Source organism: Sebastes umbrosus, chromosome 3, assembly GCF_015220745.1.
Source record: "Sebastes umbrosus isolate fSebUmb1 chromosome 3, fSebUmb1.pri, whole genome shotgun sequence".
NCBI lineage: Eukaryota > Metazoa > Chordata > Actinopteri > Perciformes > Sebastidae > Sebastes > Sebastes umbrosus.
In genome coordinates this window covers 18,415,292-18,430,066 of record NC_051271.1, presented here as the reverse complement: position 1 = coordinate 18,430,066, position 14,775 = coordinate 18,415,292, and the positions used below count along the sequence as shown (strand labels likewise).

Genomic DNA, 14,775 nt, shown 5'->3' with positions numbered 1-14,775 from the left:
TGTGAATAATGCACAAAAATGCAGACACACACAAATCAAACATGACTATGCAGATGTGTGTGCGTGTGTGTGTGTGTGTGTGTGTGTGTATGTGTGAATCTCATTGATATGCATGAGCGAAGGCGTGTTATTGGTTCCTACGGGCTCGTTTGGGGCTAATTAGAGAGAGTAATGAGATAAGAGGAGTGGGAGAGGGAGGCGATGCTCTGATGGATGTGGGGAAGGGGACGGCATCTCAATGAAGAGAGACTCCGAGGGAGGGAAGGAGATCAAATTAGAGGATGAAAGGGAACAAGAGGGAAGGTAGCGAGGACGGAGTAATGCAGAGAATCAATAATGTGGGTTGAAAGGGAACCTCGGCGTCCAGGGGTAAACGTTCCCAACAAAGTCGATCATCACGACTCTGCAGCGGATTTCTTCCTGCTCGCTTAAACTTCCGTCGTGTGCATAATCACAATCAATTATTTATTTCCACGTCTGTCCCCCCAGTACTTAACACTGACAACCATAAAGGGAAAGTCATGGTTTACCCCAGCGGATCAATAATCGTAAAATTTATGTGAAGAAAACATAAAAGGAGACAATAAAAATGAACGGAATAGTCTGTTTGAGAAATGATTTGCTTTCTAGCAGAGTTAGATGAGAGAATTGACACCACACGAAGCTATAGCCAGCAGCTGGTTATAGCTTAGCTTAGCATTAAGACTGGATGCTGCGCCGGGCCAAGAAATAGTCCTACACATAACCCCCCCGATAAACCCACAAACTGTCGTTTTCACTCTGTGTTCCGACAAAATGTGAAGCAAATTTTTGAGGTCAAAGTCATTGGGAATACGGGATTAGCGCCTTGGGCAGCGCGAGTTAACGTGACTACACTTCTACCCGCGTTGAAAACATGTCAACTTGAGTGAAATATTTATGCGAATCCCAGGGCTTAATGAATCTGCTTCATAAACAGACTGAGAGAGGAGGGGAAAGGAGATCGACTGGAGGAAAATAACAGAGGAGCTGCTAAATAACAGAAAGAGCTGGCGTTTCTGACACACTCGTCTCTCGAGATATGCGAAGGACCCACAGACAGACAGACAGACAGAGATTGCTTGCTTTATAGTTGGATGAGATACAACATGTTAATTAGTAAGCTTTAGACGTCCTTTTTTTTTTTTACCTTTGGACAGAACCAGGCTGGTTGTTTCCAGCCTTTATCCTAAACTAAGCTAATCCGCTGCAGGCTGTTGCGTCATGTTTAGCAGACAAACGTAAGAGTAGTGTCGATTTTCTCATCAAAATCTCAGCAAGAAAGCAAATTTCCCAAAAATATCAAACTAATTATTTAAAATCATTGAGCCAAAGATCTTTAGTTGTAAAGTTGAGATCATTTGAAACGTATTCCTCTGGCAGATTAAAAGATATTCACGGGGAAAATAGATTGTGTGAGCTGTGTGATTTGTAGAAATTGGCTCCCCTTTTCTTTTGCGTTGTACAAACTACTGTCGATATTTCATGAAATGATAAAACCCTGAACTATTACTAGAAGATCAATAATTTGACTTTTTTAGACTTCTAATGGCGTCATAAGAAAATGAGTGCACTGCAGTGTGGAGCTGCTTTATATTAATTTGTGGTATCTGCAGGCTGAACATATTTGTATGCAAGACATAATACAAAACCTTCATCATCATCATCATCAGTCATCTGAGTGGGGAATACAGCTGTCTACATTAAGTTTATGTTTCCCCAGTGATTCTGCAGTATACACTCTGTGTGTAGTTTGTTTTATGTATGCAAATGTTTACATCGTCATTTAGGTTTTACTGCTTTTAAAATTTAAAGTTTGCTGATACAGCAGTTCCCAGCTAGCCCGCCCCAAATGTGGCTTCATATATTCAAGATGTCATTATTTCTTGGCTAGAGAGATAACTGGCTGCTCTGTGTGCTCAACCGTAAGGCAAAAACATGTCGGTTGCTCTTGGAAAATGGGGTAAACCAGGATAGACAGGAAGGCAATCCTTCATTATAGCAGTTAAATCATTAATGCTGGCTTTTTTAACACCTTCCCATTCCGACTTCTTTTTTTAGAGAGGTAGGGGACAGGTGTATGTTTAAGGGTTGATAAATAGTCAACAGCAGATGTCACATAGAAGTGGTGTACATCATCTGAAAGCTGGGAACCTGAGGATTAATTTGAGATGCAGCTCAGCACTGTGTCAAGTTGTTCTGGTCATAAATTAGAATAGAAACAGGAATTAATTAATGAATTAAAGTAAATTGTTAAAGTGTATAAGGGTTTAGAACATTGTAATGATTGTATATGATGACCATTCCCATGCTCTATTATGCATCATAAGTTGTTGCAGCAATCTTTGGGTTGATACCATTTGTTATATACATAGATTTGGTGCTAAATTTAACCATATTTTTACCACTCGAGAATTGATAAAAATTATCAATATTCCTTTAGAAAATACCACATTAAGACACCACGACCTTGAGGAACACCATAGAAAAAGCCATGCTGTGGTTTGGTATCAAAAACTTTTGACATTTCGAGATACAGTGTCTGCAAGAATTGCATTTTACGGCGATTACATTCTGGAAGCTGCTCAGAAACCCTCTTATTGTCAATCTACCTAGGAAAGCCATCCATCCTCTCATGCTCACACATGAATACAATCGGGCTCATTGGATCCACAAGAGTCTCAGCTTTACAGTGATGCCCAATTTATGCAATTCCAAGACTGTTTCGGGTCCACAGTATGCAGAAATATTCAAACATACCATTTTAGAATAGGAGACAATAACACATTTGTACTGCATGAATTTTTTAAAGACATGCCCACTTTATGATAATTATATTATATATATAATTATCATAAAGTGGGCATGTCTTTAAAGAGGAGACTCGTGGGTACCCATAGAAAACATTTTCATTCATATATCTTAAGGTCAGAGGTCAAGGGACCCCTTTGAAATTCGCCATGCTAATTTTCCTCGCCAAAATTTTGGGTAATTTTGTAGCGTTATTTAATGATCTTCCCGATAAGCTAGCAATGGATTCCTTAGGAGTTTTAGTTTCACAGGATATCAGTGTATTCTGAATATCTTGAAAACTGAGCCCGCTACAACCTAAGAAATACAGAATAGCGACAAAAAACAAACGACAACAAAAACAATGGTAATATATGGAGTGGCAGGTGAACAAAAAATAAAACCCATTTAATTAATTTTGGCGTATCAGCGCTGCGGACGACGGATGCTACAAATTGAAAGAGAGTGTCTGCTCCGTGCGGAGTCTCAGCTCACAGCAGCAGGAGTCAGGATGAGAGAGAGTTGACAGACAAGACGGTGACGGAGGATTTTGTGTCAAAGCGAAAAGCAAAAGCGCCCATTTGGCACTACTAAGGGAACCATAACGTTAATGAGGCAATCACCATGCTGAGGATGTCGGTGTGCATGGCGCAGCATGGAAACCTGCAGCCATGCAGCGAAAGCTGGACCGGAGAGGCCAGACACACAGCCATCCGACAATAAAGAGATCAAAGTCAGCGCTCCACATATATGAAGCGCCGTCTTTTCTTGTAAAATGTCCGGTGTAATCGGCAACAACGGTGTCATAAGTTTATTAACCGGTGGGAAAATTTCCTCACCATCACATCCTTACACTGCAGCAGCGGTTACACAGGAAACCAGATTTAAACCTCGTGCACCAATTTGTTACCTAACTGCTGCAACACTGCTGATTTGCATCACCGCTACCACACTAAATTCCCAAGTGCATCGAAACCCCTCAGGCCCAGATGAGAGAATTTCAACTTTTGCAGCACCGTTCCTGCACACAACATGGTTGACCGACCAAACATCGGCAGAGGGTCGCCATTAGCGGTCGGGGTTGGATAACGACCCCCACAGCTTCCCACGGAGCTCCCTGAAGAGATGATCCAGGTGACAATAAGTGACAACCGCAAGTCTGATGGGTTTGTGAGTGCATGTGTGAGTGTGGCTTTACCATTGGCAGTGCAGCTTTATTCTAATTGGCTGGTTTCCCCTCCCCAATGTGCTCTAACTTCTATTAATAGAACAGCAGCCCGGGTGGAACCTGATGCCTCTCTTCTCTCTCTCAGACCCCCACATCCTCTGTTGCTCGTTTACACCCTACTAAGAGAGCAAAGTATCTGCCACCTCCCTGACCTCCTCCTTCTCGTCCTCCCACCCGTTCTTGTTTCCCTCCCAGGCTAGTCTTTCAGCCTGTGTCCTCGTTTAATAGGCTGATCCCTCCACCATTAATTAAACATGATCACAGCAGGCCATGAGTCTCTGCATCGACGGCTACGCATCCCTCTCCATCTCTGTTCCCTCTCTCCCATATCAGGATTTTATTTCTCAACTCAAGGTCTCTTATCCCTCCTTCCTCCCTTGTTCTGTTTCCTCCTCTCCCTCCCCTGTCCCCCTCAGGTGGTCTCTTTTAACAGCAGTAAATTATTCATCAGGCTGATATCCGCCCAGGAGACCAAAGCCAATGGATAGATGGACGGATAGAGATGAATAAATAAAAAGGTAAAAATGATACATCAGATAGCATTTTGTCTGAGGATGTGTGTGTTTGTATGCGCGCCGCATGCGTGTGTGTGCATGACGGCGTATCCCTGTGTGGAATTCCGGCGGGTCTTCCGGAGAAGCACTACCACGATGCAGAAAATCGGAGCCAATGATGGTGATAGATGGAGAGAAGGGAACCTTGCAGCAGGGACAGTGCCAAAGCGACTGGGGCCTCGCCAAAGACAGCAGGGAGGCGGGTAAATAAAGACAAGAGAGAGAGAGAGAGAGAGAGAGAGAGAGAGAGAGAGAGAAACGTGGGATGGAGGGCACAAAGGGATGGAGGGAATTCAAACTAAATTCTCAGGGAGTCTATAGAGTCTGTCAGCGCAAAGTGAATCCAACAATATGCTCACTTGTCAGAAAGTTAAAATGTGTGCAAACTTGTTATGTAACACGTCTGCAAGGATAACATCACAAAGTTCAATGCTAGACACGGACTTGTCGTTTACTGTGTGCAATAGGCTGCAATGAGACAACGCTGAAAGACGAATCCTTAAATATACTTTAATATTGTGTAAAAACAAAGCAGATGTGCACTGCAATTTTGGGCCAATTTGGTTGTTGTTGGACTTTCAGGTAACATAAAATTACAGGTTAGTAATTTCCTAATGATTTCCTGTGAGGTTTCCTTGAAAGAGGGATGTGATTTGCTACTAATTATATAGAGACAGTGTTCAATTAGTGCACTTAGTTGCTAATCTAGAGAGTATTTCAGTCAGTGCACAGCAGGTCCATTGAAAAGGCAGACATTTTCCCTAAAATCCAAGCATAAAGTTCAGTATATATGAAAAACACAGTTTTCCAATGATAAATAATAATATTTACTTGGATTTAAATGGAGCAGCCAAAAAAATTAAAGGTAATAGTTTGATGAAGGTGTTTACATGGTTCGCAGTGACGCAAATTTCCCAAAAACACAGCGTTACTTTGATGAACAAGTTAATGTTAAAAGGATGAGTGGTAGATTTTACGAGGAGGGAATATAATAGGACAAAGTCAAAGTTTTGTTTTATTTCTTTATCTCATTTTCAATATAGCAGCACCTAATAACACCATGCTGAAAAAATTACAACAGTTAGGCGTTTTGTCCACCAAAGCGTTTTTTCCTGAGACCAGTGTATTTATTTTAATGCTTTGCAATGGGAGCGCCGCGTATTTACTCTATGGTAAAAATGACAGCAGCGTGACGAGGCGCTGAGCGTCTATTCTGCGCCGCATGTTTGCCATTAATTTTCAGGTCGCCGAGAGTTGAAAAATGTTCAACGCTGCGCTCATCACTGTCACTTTTTACCCAGCCCACCAATCACAGTGGAGGAGGGGAGGGACAAATAGCCTACCACAAAGTATGAGAGTATATTGTGGTCTTATTGTGTATGTTATGCTTTTGTTTTTATTGTTTTTACTGTGGACTTTATGTTGTCCTCATGTCTGGAGCACTGGACCAAACGAATTTCCCCATGTGGGATAAAAAATGTGATCTGAATCTGAACCAAACGATTGTACTCGCTGAGATGTTTTCTCGCCCACAAAATCTCATGAACCCACAAGACCAGCAGGTCCGCCCTCTCTCCCTACATGCCTCAGCCTTCCCTTCATCCAGAGCAAGCGCTCTACTTTGTGCTGACACGTTTACTTCCGCGAATATTCCGTATCATATGGTGCCTTCAAATGGGGTCGTGTTTACCGTGTTCACGAGAAGATTCCATATGAACACCCCCCTCTTGGTGGAGGCTATGGAAGTTCATTTTTCGGTACATAATAACTGAATATAAATTGTAATTTTAGTCGTATATTGTTTTTCTTCGTAATTTTATAATACGTTTGAGGAAAATGTTGATATTCTCAATGGCTTCATCTTCTTCTTCTTCTGTCATTATGCCTTTGCATTTCTTACACTAGTTACCCACTTCCTAGCTTGCTACATTGTCAGCAACTGTGGCTTCTAGACGCCGACAGTAACGTTAATATTGCCGTTGATTACCAGCAGTGTTCTAACCACTTGAACGCCAAGCATATCGTGTACACAACTTCCCATGCTTTAAACACGAGCTCACAAGTTTCATATGAAGGTACCAATAGTCTCCAGACGCAGCAAAGCGTCTCAGCTGAAAAAATGCTGCGTCTCCAAATCACTCTCAAGAGCTTCCAGCTGAGCGTTTTCAGAAGAGCGCCTGGCGTTTCCAGCTGGGAAAAAACGCTTTTGTGGACCCTTAGAGCGGCTACGTATAATCAATATTTATATATTAACAATGAATCAAATAACTACTTGTATGTGAAAGGAGTGAACTCACAGAGAACTATCACCCGTCTCTGCAGTTCCTCTCAGCTCTACAGTGTTTTTAGCGTCTTTGGGGCTCATTGTTTTGGTTTTATGGTCGCCACGCTCAAGACACAGCAGCAGGCAGCTGTTTTCAGTGAATAAAATGCTAAAAAACAAAATTGTACACTAACTGCTCAGCACCAAACAGCAAACAGACAAAGTTAGCAACAAGCTGGTGAACATAGTGGAGCATTTAGCAGCTAAAGAGACAGATATTTCCCACAGAAGATGGTGGAGACTAAAAACAGAGCAAAAAGAAGAGTACATTTTGGGCTTACATCAATCAGGTGGACAGAAACACGACTCTAAATGAATGCTAATGTTGCTCCATGTCAGCTAGATGTGTAAATATGTGTAAATAGGCAACTGTTTTTTTGCAGTATCAACTTACAATGTGATAGTATGTCAGTGTTTTGTTCACAACTGGTTTCCGCTGCACCCGAAGTGGCCAAAAAACATCAGGTTTAAGGTACATTAAGGTGACATTACACTTACGTCCTGTGAATATTCGCTCCGTCTCCCATTCACATCAATTGAAGTCCGTACTACTGACGAAATCAAGCATGCATTTCCTGTTTCTGTGTGTCCAGCAGGTCAGCTTAGCTCAACTTTGACCTGTGAATAGAAACACTGTGTTTGGTAATGGGGAAGTCAAGATTCGAGTGTGTCATCATCTATTTTTGAACAATATAACAACACACACAGCCATACAACGTAAACCAGACTTCAACCTGCAGCATTGCTATAATTATGTTTATTTATATATTTTTTTCGGGGCTGAGTGACAATTTAGTTAAACAAAAGGCTAATGTGAGTGCAGAAGTTTGTTAAGTAACCGCGCCCCGTCAATCCTTACAGAACGACCTTGATGCAGGGAAGAAAACCTTGTTAAGGCATCAATATAAGCGCTGTAATTATATGAGCATCACCTCGTTCTGGTTATAATCGACTAATTATTGTTGTAGGAAAGGAAATGAACAGGTGCAGCAGGTTCACACCTGTTCTCTCTCAGGGCTGCTCAGGAAATCACACACTGAAGAAGAAGAAGCCAACGAAGCAGGCTGAGGAAAGCTGCGACTCTTGTTGTGAACGTCCCAGTGTATTGACATATGAAACTGGATTTTTCCCCTCGGTATATGGATTATTGATGTATGGAGAAGTTTTGATTCATTTTGGGGTAAAAATAAAATGTAGAAATGTAATTCTATTAATAAAATGTTTCAAATTAAATAAAATAGAGAGAATTAAATCCAGTGGAGGATGTGAAGTCATATCTGACCCGAACTCAAGGCAGTTAAACACAGCATCATTACAGTCACCATGGCAACAGAGTGGCCATTCGTGATGTTTCCACAATTAGATCCACATATAGCCGAGCCGCTTTATTATCCTCCATCGCTTTGTATCGATCCAGCGTTTTTATCTCATCATCTGTGAGACCATCTGTTACATCTGCCTCTTCTTCTTTGTGTCTGTACGTGTTTTGTGTATGTACAATGTGTTCTGTGTGTATCTGTGACCTCATATGTCAGCATATGATAGTCTGTGTGTGTGTTTGCTGGTCTCAACCAACAGTATTGACTAATCTCTGGAGACGTTAGCCTCCATTTTCAGCTCATAATAGCCACTTAGATAATAATGAACAGGTTAACCTTTGCATCTGTGCTTGAACCAAAATCAAAACAACGCTCTCATCTGAACTCAGATCCTCCATAACACGGCTTGGATGTATTAGACCCAACGACAAACATCATTACACAAAGGGAACTCATAACTAACACTGATCCTATTCATGTGGAGCTACCTTTTATGTAATGCGTGTCAACAATGCTACCAGTGTGACAAAACTAAATCTGCTGAAAGGTTATTGATCCTTTTCTGCAGTGAATGGTGATGCTGTATGGCGTGCGAAACACAGCTGCTCCTTTTCAGCGTTTGGTTAACACAGTTCTGCCTGGGGGTGTCTGGGCAAAAGGCCCACTCGCATGATAAAGTTGTCTCTATTTGAGCTCTTGGGACGAGCAATGCAGCAACCGCACACAGTGTTCAGTTAATTATCTGATGCTATTTAACATGTTTTCATCCTAAAAATGTGAAACACCTGCCAGACATAAACGCGCTGGGCAGTGTTTCCTCCAAGCTTTCAACATATTAGTCAGGTAGTCATGTTTGTGGTCAACAAAGGACGACGTGTTGCAGTACGTCATTAAGTAACGTTGAGGGAGTTTCCTGGGCTGCGGTCGAAATGAATGTCTTTTCCGAACCACTTTTCCTTGACCTTGATGGAAAACGTCATGAGGTCAAGGAAAGATGTGAAGGAGAATTCAGAAGGACTTAGGAAAAGACAACTGCAATTACTCTAGGCTCCGTAATTATGATGCAATGGCGGCGGATGTTCGTGACCGTGGTGAAACTACAATTATCCAACGATGGACTACAAAAGGCGCATGTTCGCCCCATGCGTTTTTAGATAGTTCTTTCAGTGACAGGCTACTTCACCCGCGCTGTATAAAACAGAGATATCACAGGTCTTTCTGCTGCTGTAACACTTTTTATCAACATATAATAAAGGATCATCTGACCTAAAGTGGACAACTGGTGAAAAATATTACTTCATTACCAAGGTTGGAATTGAAATTAAAAAAAAGCTGTACTTCCTCCTACTCCTTTTAGGACATGTTATATCTATTTATGTTGATTATTTGTTTATTGACAGTTTGCTATATGTTCACTGTTCATTTTCTTTGCTATTCTTGTTTTCTTTTTTATTAATTTGTTGCATGTTCAAAATAAATAAAATCTTAAAAATAAAGTGAAACAAAATGGTTTTAACTGTCCGAATATTCATCAATATGAATCCCAGTAAGTATACGACTGTATGAAAATAATATGCAAGATAAGCATATTGTTTGTTTTCATGAACGGAAGAATGGTGCGTCGCTTTAAATGTTGCGGCTGCAAGGAATTGTGGGACGGCATTATCTCCTTTCCTTTGGTAAAGAATGGTCCAGTGTATCCTATGCTAAAGCACCTTAGCATTTAGAGGATTCAAACAGCTCTTATCATGGCTGCTACTGAGATACCTCCGGGTCAATTCACTCCGTCAAAAAATCCTTTTTGTTTTTTTTCTTAGGTTTTGGTTGTAGTTTGTTTCCTGTTTTATTTTGTAGGTTCCCTCCTCCTGTGTCATGTTTTGTCGTACTTCCTGCCTTTGTGTTTTCCCGCCTTTGAGATTGTCTGCCCCGGCCTGATCAGTTTCACCTCTTCTTTCGTCATGTATGGAGTTTTGTTTGCCTGTTACCTGCCTGCATCTTTGGACTCTCAGTTTGAAGCCTTTCTGTTAATTAAATATCTTCCTTGAATCTGTCCGTCTCTGCGTTTGGGTCTTTCTTGCTTGTTCTGCTTCCTGCACTGTGACAGTGAGGTGAGTGCAGAACTAATGAAGGACAGGTGAAACTGATCAGGGCGGAGCAGACAATCAAAAAGGCGGGAAATCACAAAGGCAGGAAGTAAATCAAAACATGACACATGAGGAGGGAACACACAAAATAAAACAGGAAACAAACTACAACCAAAACCCAAGACCACGACAGGGAGAGCTTGACAGTTTTTTTTTCTTCTTCACAAAGTTTAATAATGTGCTTTGGTTTGTTTCGCTTCATGTTTGTAGTCGTGTGTGCCAGAAACATGGCTGCCAGCAGCATGAATATAACTTTTTTCATCCAAGCCAGGTGTCCAGTAGGAAAGAAGGACAAGCTTTTAGAGGTATAGCAACAATATGAGTGCTTGCAAGACCTTTGACGTCGTGACTTCATCCATTTTCTTTGTTTTCCGGTGCAAAACACAGCACACACAAGTGCTCCTCTAAAACGTCTTGCTCTCACCTCTCCAGACCCCGACAGGAAAAGGAGAGCACCTGAGCTGATTGAGTACAGACGGCAGAATGGAGAGAGAGACCATCTCCCCGCTGACACAAAGCTCTTTGTTATGTTGTTGTTATTGTATTCTCGATTTGGGTTGGAGGTCAACGGCAGTTCTGTTTTCGGCTTTGTTTCGGTTGGGTAAGCTTTATATTGTTTTTGGTAGGACTTCTGTATGATTGGCCCTCGGTATTTTCCTCGCTTATTTTGAGGTTTGATTCCCTTTGTCTGATTTGTAAATTACTTTTGTTACCTTATTTCGGAAAAAAATATGTACAGTAGTCAACAACGAGAGACAAATACGTTTTTGATCCCATTTGAATTGCGCCATGAATCACAGTTTGTCGTAGTATCATTTAGTTTTGTGTGAAACCGCTCAGTGAACTACATCTCTCATCTCGCACTATATATGTCACCATCACTAGCTAGCTAGTTAACTTAGCTATGTTCCAGGCACAAATGACATGTTATCTTACCTGATTTGTTTTATCAAGCGACTCCTGGTCTTTTAATCAGCCAGGAAGAGAAAGAACGAGCGAGACCCGTTCCTGATCTGAGTTCATCCCAGTACGAAACACACAATAATCGTAGCTTCAGAGAGAGAGACTTTTGGGTGTGCAGTCTTTCTAATTACGTATTTTCAGTCTTAACTTGCAAAATTATGTTTTAAATTGACAAATATCATATGTGTGATTCATGGCGTATTTCAAACGGGCTAAAAAAATATTTGTCTCTCTCCGTTGACTACTTATTTTTTCCGAAATAAGGTCCCATGGTGGTCCACCGGAAGGGGCGGGACTTCGCCACTCAATAACTATTGCTAGTTGTAACTTTTTGGAGGGGGTTTTACGTTTGAGCCATTTTTATGTAAAAGAGAATCAGACCTACGTTCTGTCGAGACAAATTAAATATTAAAAACTGATTTCACCTCTCCACTCTCTCTCTGCTCCATAACAGAGAAGACAACAGTCTTAAGTTTGACAGTAATGTTTATTGAATGAACAACCATGCTGACTGAACACGTCCACGATCACATCACAAACCCAGAATATCTCCATCAGGTCCGTCGTCAAAGCTCAAAGTTTGAAGGCGAGTTAAAATTCAGTTCACGAGCGGCATTTTTTTTTTTCTTTTTTTTTCTGACGAATCAACCTCAACTTCCAAAATCACTTCTTGAGACACAAGTGGAATGAAACGCAACAGAATAGGATGATCTGACTTTTTTCTATCAGCGTCCCTGTAGCAGAAGCAGTTAATTTCCATCTTCGCTGTGATGAATACTCTTGTCTGTGACCTTTAGGCTTGTGTTCCACAACTGTGTTTTGTGTCTAGTTATTAGCTCAGTGAGCTCTCGCAGTCTAGAAGTCATTCATATTCAAACACAGACGGTACTCATTTTCCTGTTGACGTGAATGGCCATTGTGTGTGTGTGTGTGTGTGTGTGTGTTGTAAGTTGCAGTACCCTTTAACGACCCATCGCCTTTGACTCTATAATACTCCCTCTTTTTTTTTTTTTACCATTTCCTACGTGTCGATCTATCCATCACTCCTGATGACGTGAAACAGTGTGACGTTGTAGAGCACCTGGTGTCCGTTGTTCCAGGTGTACAGCGCTCTCTCTCTGGGGTTGTAGTCCATCATGCTGATGTGGGAGTACTGGTTGTGGAAGGGGATGTCGGTGTACTCGTACGTGGAGGAGTTGGTGTGGTAGGCAAAGTGTACCTTGGCCCCGGCCAGGTGGGAGTTGGTGACATACAGGGTGCCGCAGATCATGAAGGCTTCCCCTGCGCTGCGCTTAGGAAACCCCGTGTCCCAGCTCCGGAGGACTTCCAGCGAGCGAGAGTCCAGACGACTCACCTGCATACAGAGAGGAAGGGATGGTTTACAGAGATCGCAAGATCATAAAACAGTTGACACTGATTGCAGAGGTGAGCTGCAATCAGGTTTGTTTTTCCTCCTTGTTCAAATAGACAGTTCAGTGTTTTTCTTTGGGGTGTAATTTAGATTGTAATGATGAATTGTGTTTGGATTATTAATTTCATGTCGGTGAACCCGAAGACCGAAGAACTTTAACTTCCTATTGAATTGTTTGCATTTTATTGAACCTGTTCAACCCCTATAGGCATAAGCAGGAGTTGTAACAAGTGCACAGTGACAGAGAACACAAGCTGTATACAGTACATTCAAATCATGTTAGGTAAAACTACATTACACTTGCTGTTCATTATGATAGATTGCATTATACAATGCACAAATCTGCCTCAGCTTTAATGGATTCTTAACAACCGTGGGAGTATATGACTTGTGGAAGGTAAAGCAAACCTGCTGACGGCAGTAACTTCTGACTGGAACAAACATCAGTGGGTTTAGATTTAGTTTCAACAAATTTTAACTTCAAATGTACCTTTTTCAAATAGATTGAAAACACATCTTCATGTTCATGTCGCTTGTTATTGTGTTTAGTTATACACAGACTGTACCATAATGTTTCCAGCATTTGGGATGGAGGTGTAGACGGCCCAGAGTCCCATCTCATCCGCCATGAGGTCGATGTCAGAGGACCCTCCCCAGCTGTAGGGGAAGGTGTTGTTGTAGCCGGCTCCACTCAGGCTGCGCTGCAGCAAAATGCTGCGAGAGCGGAAATGGTACTGGATCTGGAAAGACAGACACATGCATCTCTCACTCTGTTTTTCTGTCTTCATCTCATTCCCTAGGTTTAAACTTGTTTCTATTTTAATCTTTCCACATGTATGCACATATGTGTCTCTATGCTTGTCTGTGTATTCATATACAGTATGTCTGTCTTTGTGAAGCACTTTGGTGCAAAACCTGTTTGCTTTTTAAGGTGCTTTCACAGGGGGGGAAAAGGGTGACACATTGTTGTAGTTTAGTTCTCGTCCGGTTCCTGTTCACACTGACTTTTTACAAACAAACCAGAGGAGTAAACATGAAGGTATACAGACTGACAGGTAACTTATTGATCCTCATCCTGCATCATCAGGACCCACGTGGGGAAATCAAACTGTGGTTACTGAAAGAAGTTTAAGCAGCACTCTAATGCTTCTGATATGTATATTTATGTTCTTTGATTAATAACTGATTATACGCATTATTAGTATTATAAGACTGCAAATAGACCACATGTTCTGATGAATAATGGTAAATACAGTACTGTACAAAAGCCCCTTTGCGTGCTTCCAGATGGTAAATGGTAAATGGACTTGCATTTATAAAGCGCCTTGTCTTCCGATCACTCAAAGCGCTTTACACCACATGTCAGCATTCTTCCATTCACACACACACATTCAAACACTGATGGCAGAGGCTGCCATGCAAGGTGCCAACCTGCCCATCAGGATCTATACCAAGTAAAAACTCATTCACACACTGATGGCACAGCCTTTGGGAACAAATTGGGGTTCAGTATCTTGCTCAAGGACACTTCGACATGTGACTGGAGGAGATCGAACCACCGACCTTCCGACTGGTGGATGACCTGCTCTACCTCCTGAGCCACAGCCGCCCAGATGACTGGTACAAACACATACTGCGAACATCAGGGAGTGCGCGGGAACACTCATGTGAAGCATTACTGTGGGGTCGCTGTTGCACACGTTTTAATGGAGTTAATGAACTGACACACGTAAGTGTACACGGAGTCAGATAAAAGCACAACCGTTTTAAATCCTGTGGTTGGTTCGTTTGCTTTCACACCACAAATAAACCGCACCAGAATCCACCTGGAAGTGGACTGAGACCCACCTTTTTCAAGCAGTCTCGGTTTGGTTGTTTGATCCACACCAGGGTTCGATTGACTGAGCTATCACACCAGCCCCAACGAACAGAACTAAATGGGGACCTGAGTTTGTTTTAACCTAACCAAACAGGTTAGGTGTGAAAGCACCCTTAAAGTGCTATATAAATGAAATAAACTTGAAT

The 14,775-nt window shown here is 41.8% G+C and overlaps 1 protein-coding gene across 1 annotated transcript in view; it reads right to left on the bottom strand.

Annotated features, from left to right (window-relative positions):
• Window positions 1-11,807: 11,807 nt before the first annotated feature.
• LOC119485880 (noelin-2-like) overlaps window positions 11,808-14,775 on the bottom strand; it is a 30,712-nt gene continuing 27,744 nt past the window's right edge. Inside the window, exons 7-8 of the mRNA XM_037765698.1 lie at window positions 13,317-13,490; window positions 11,808-12,693 (exon numbers count right to left, since the gene is read on the bottom strand). Of these exons, the coding sequence (XP_037621626.1) occupies window positions 12,373-12,693; window positions 13,317-13,490 (495 nt within the window). The 3' untranslated portion in view covers window positions 11,808-12,372. The remainder of the gene's footprint in view (window positions 12,694-13,316; window positions 13,491-14,775) is intronic.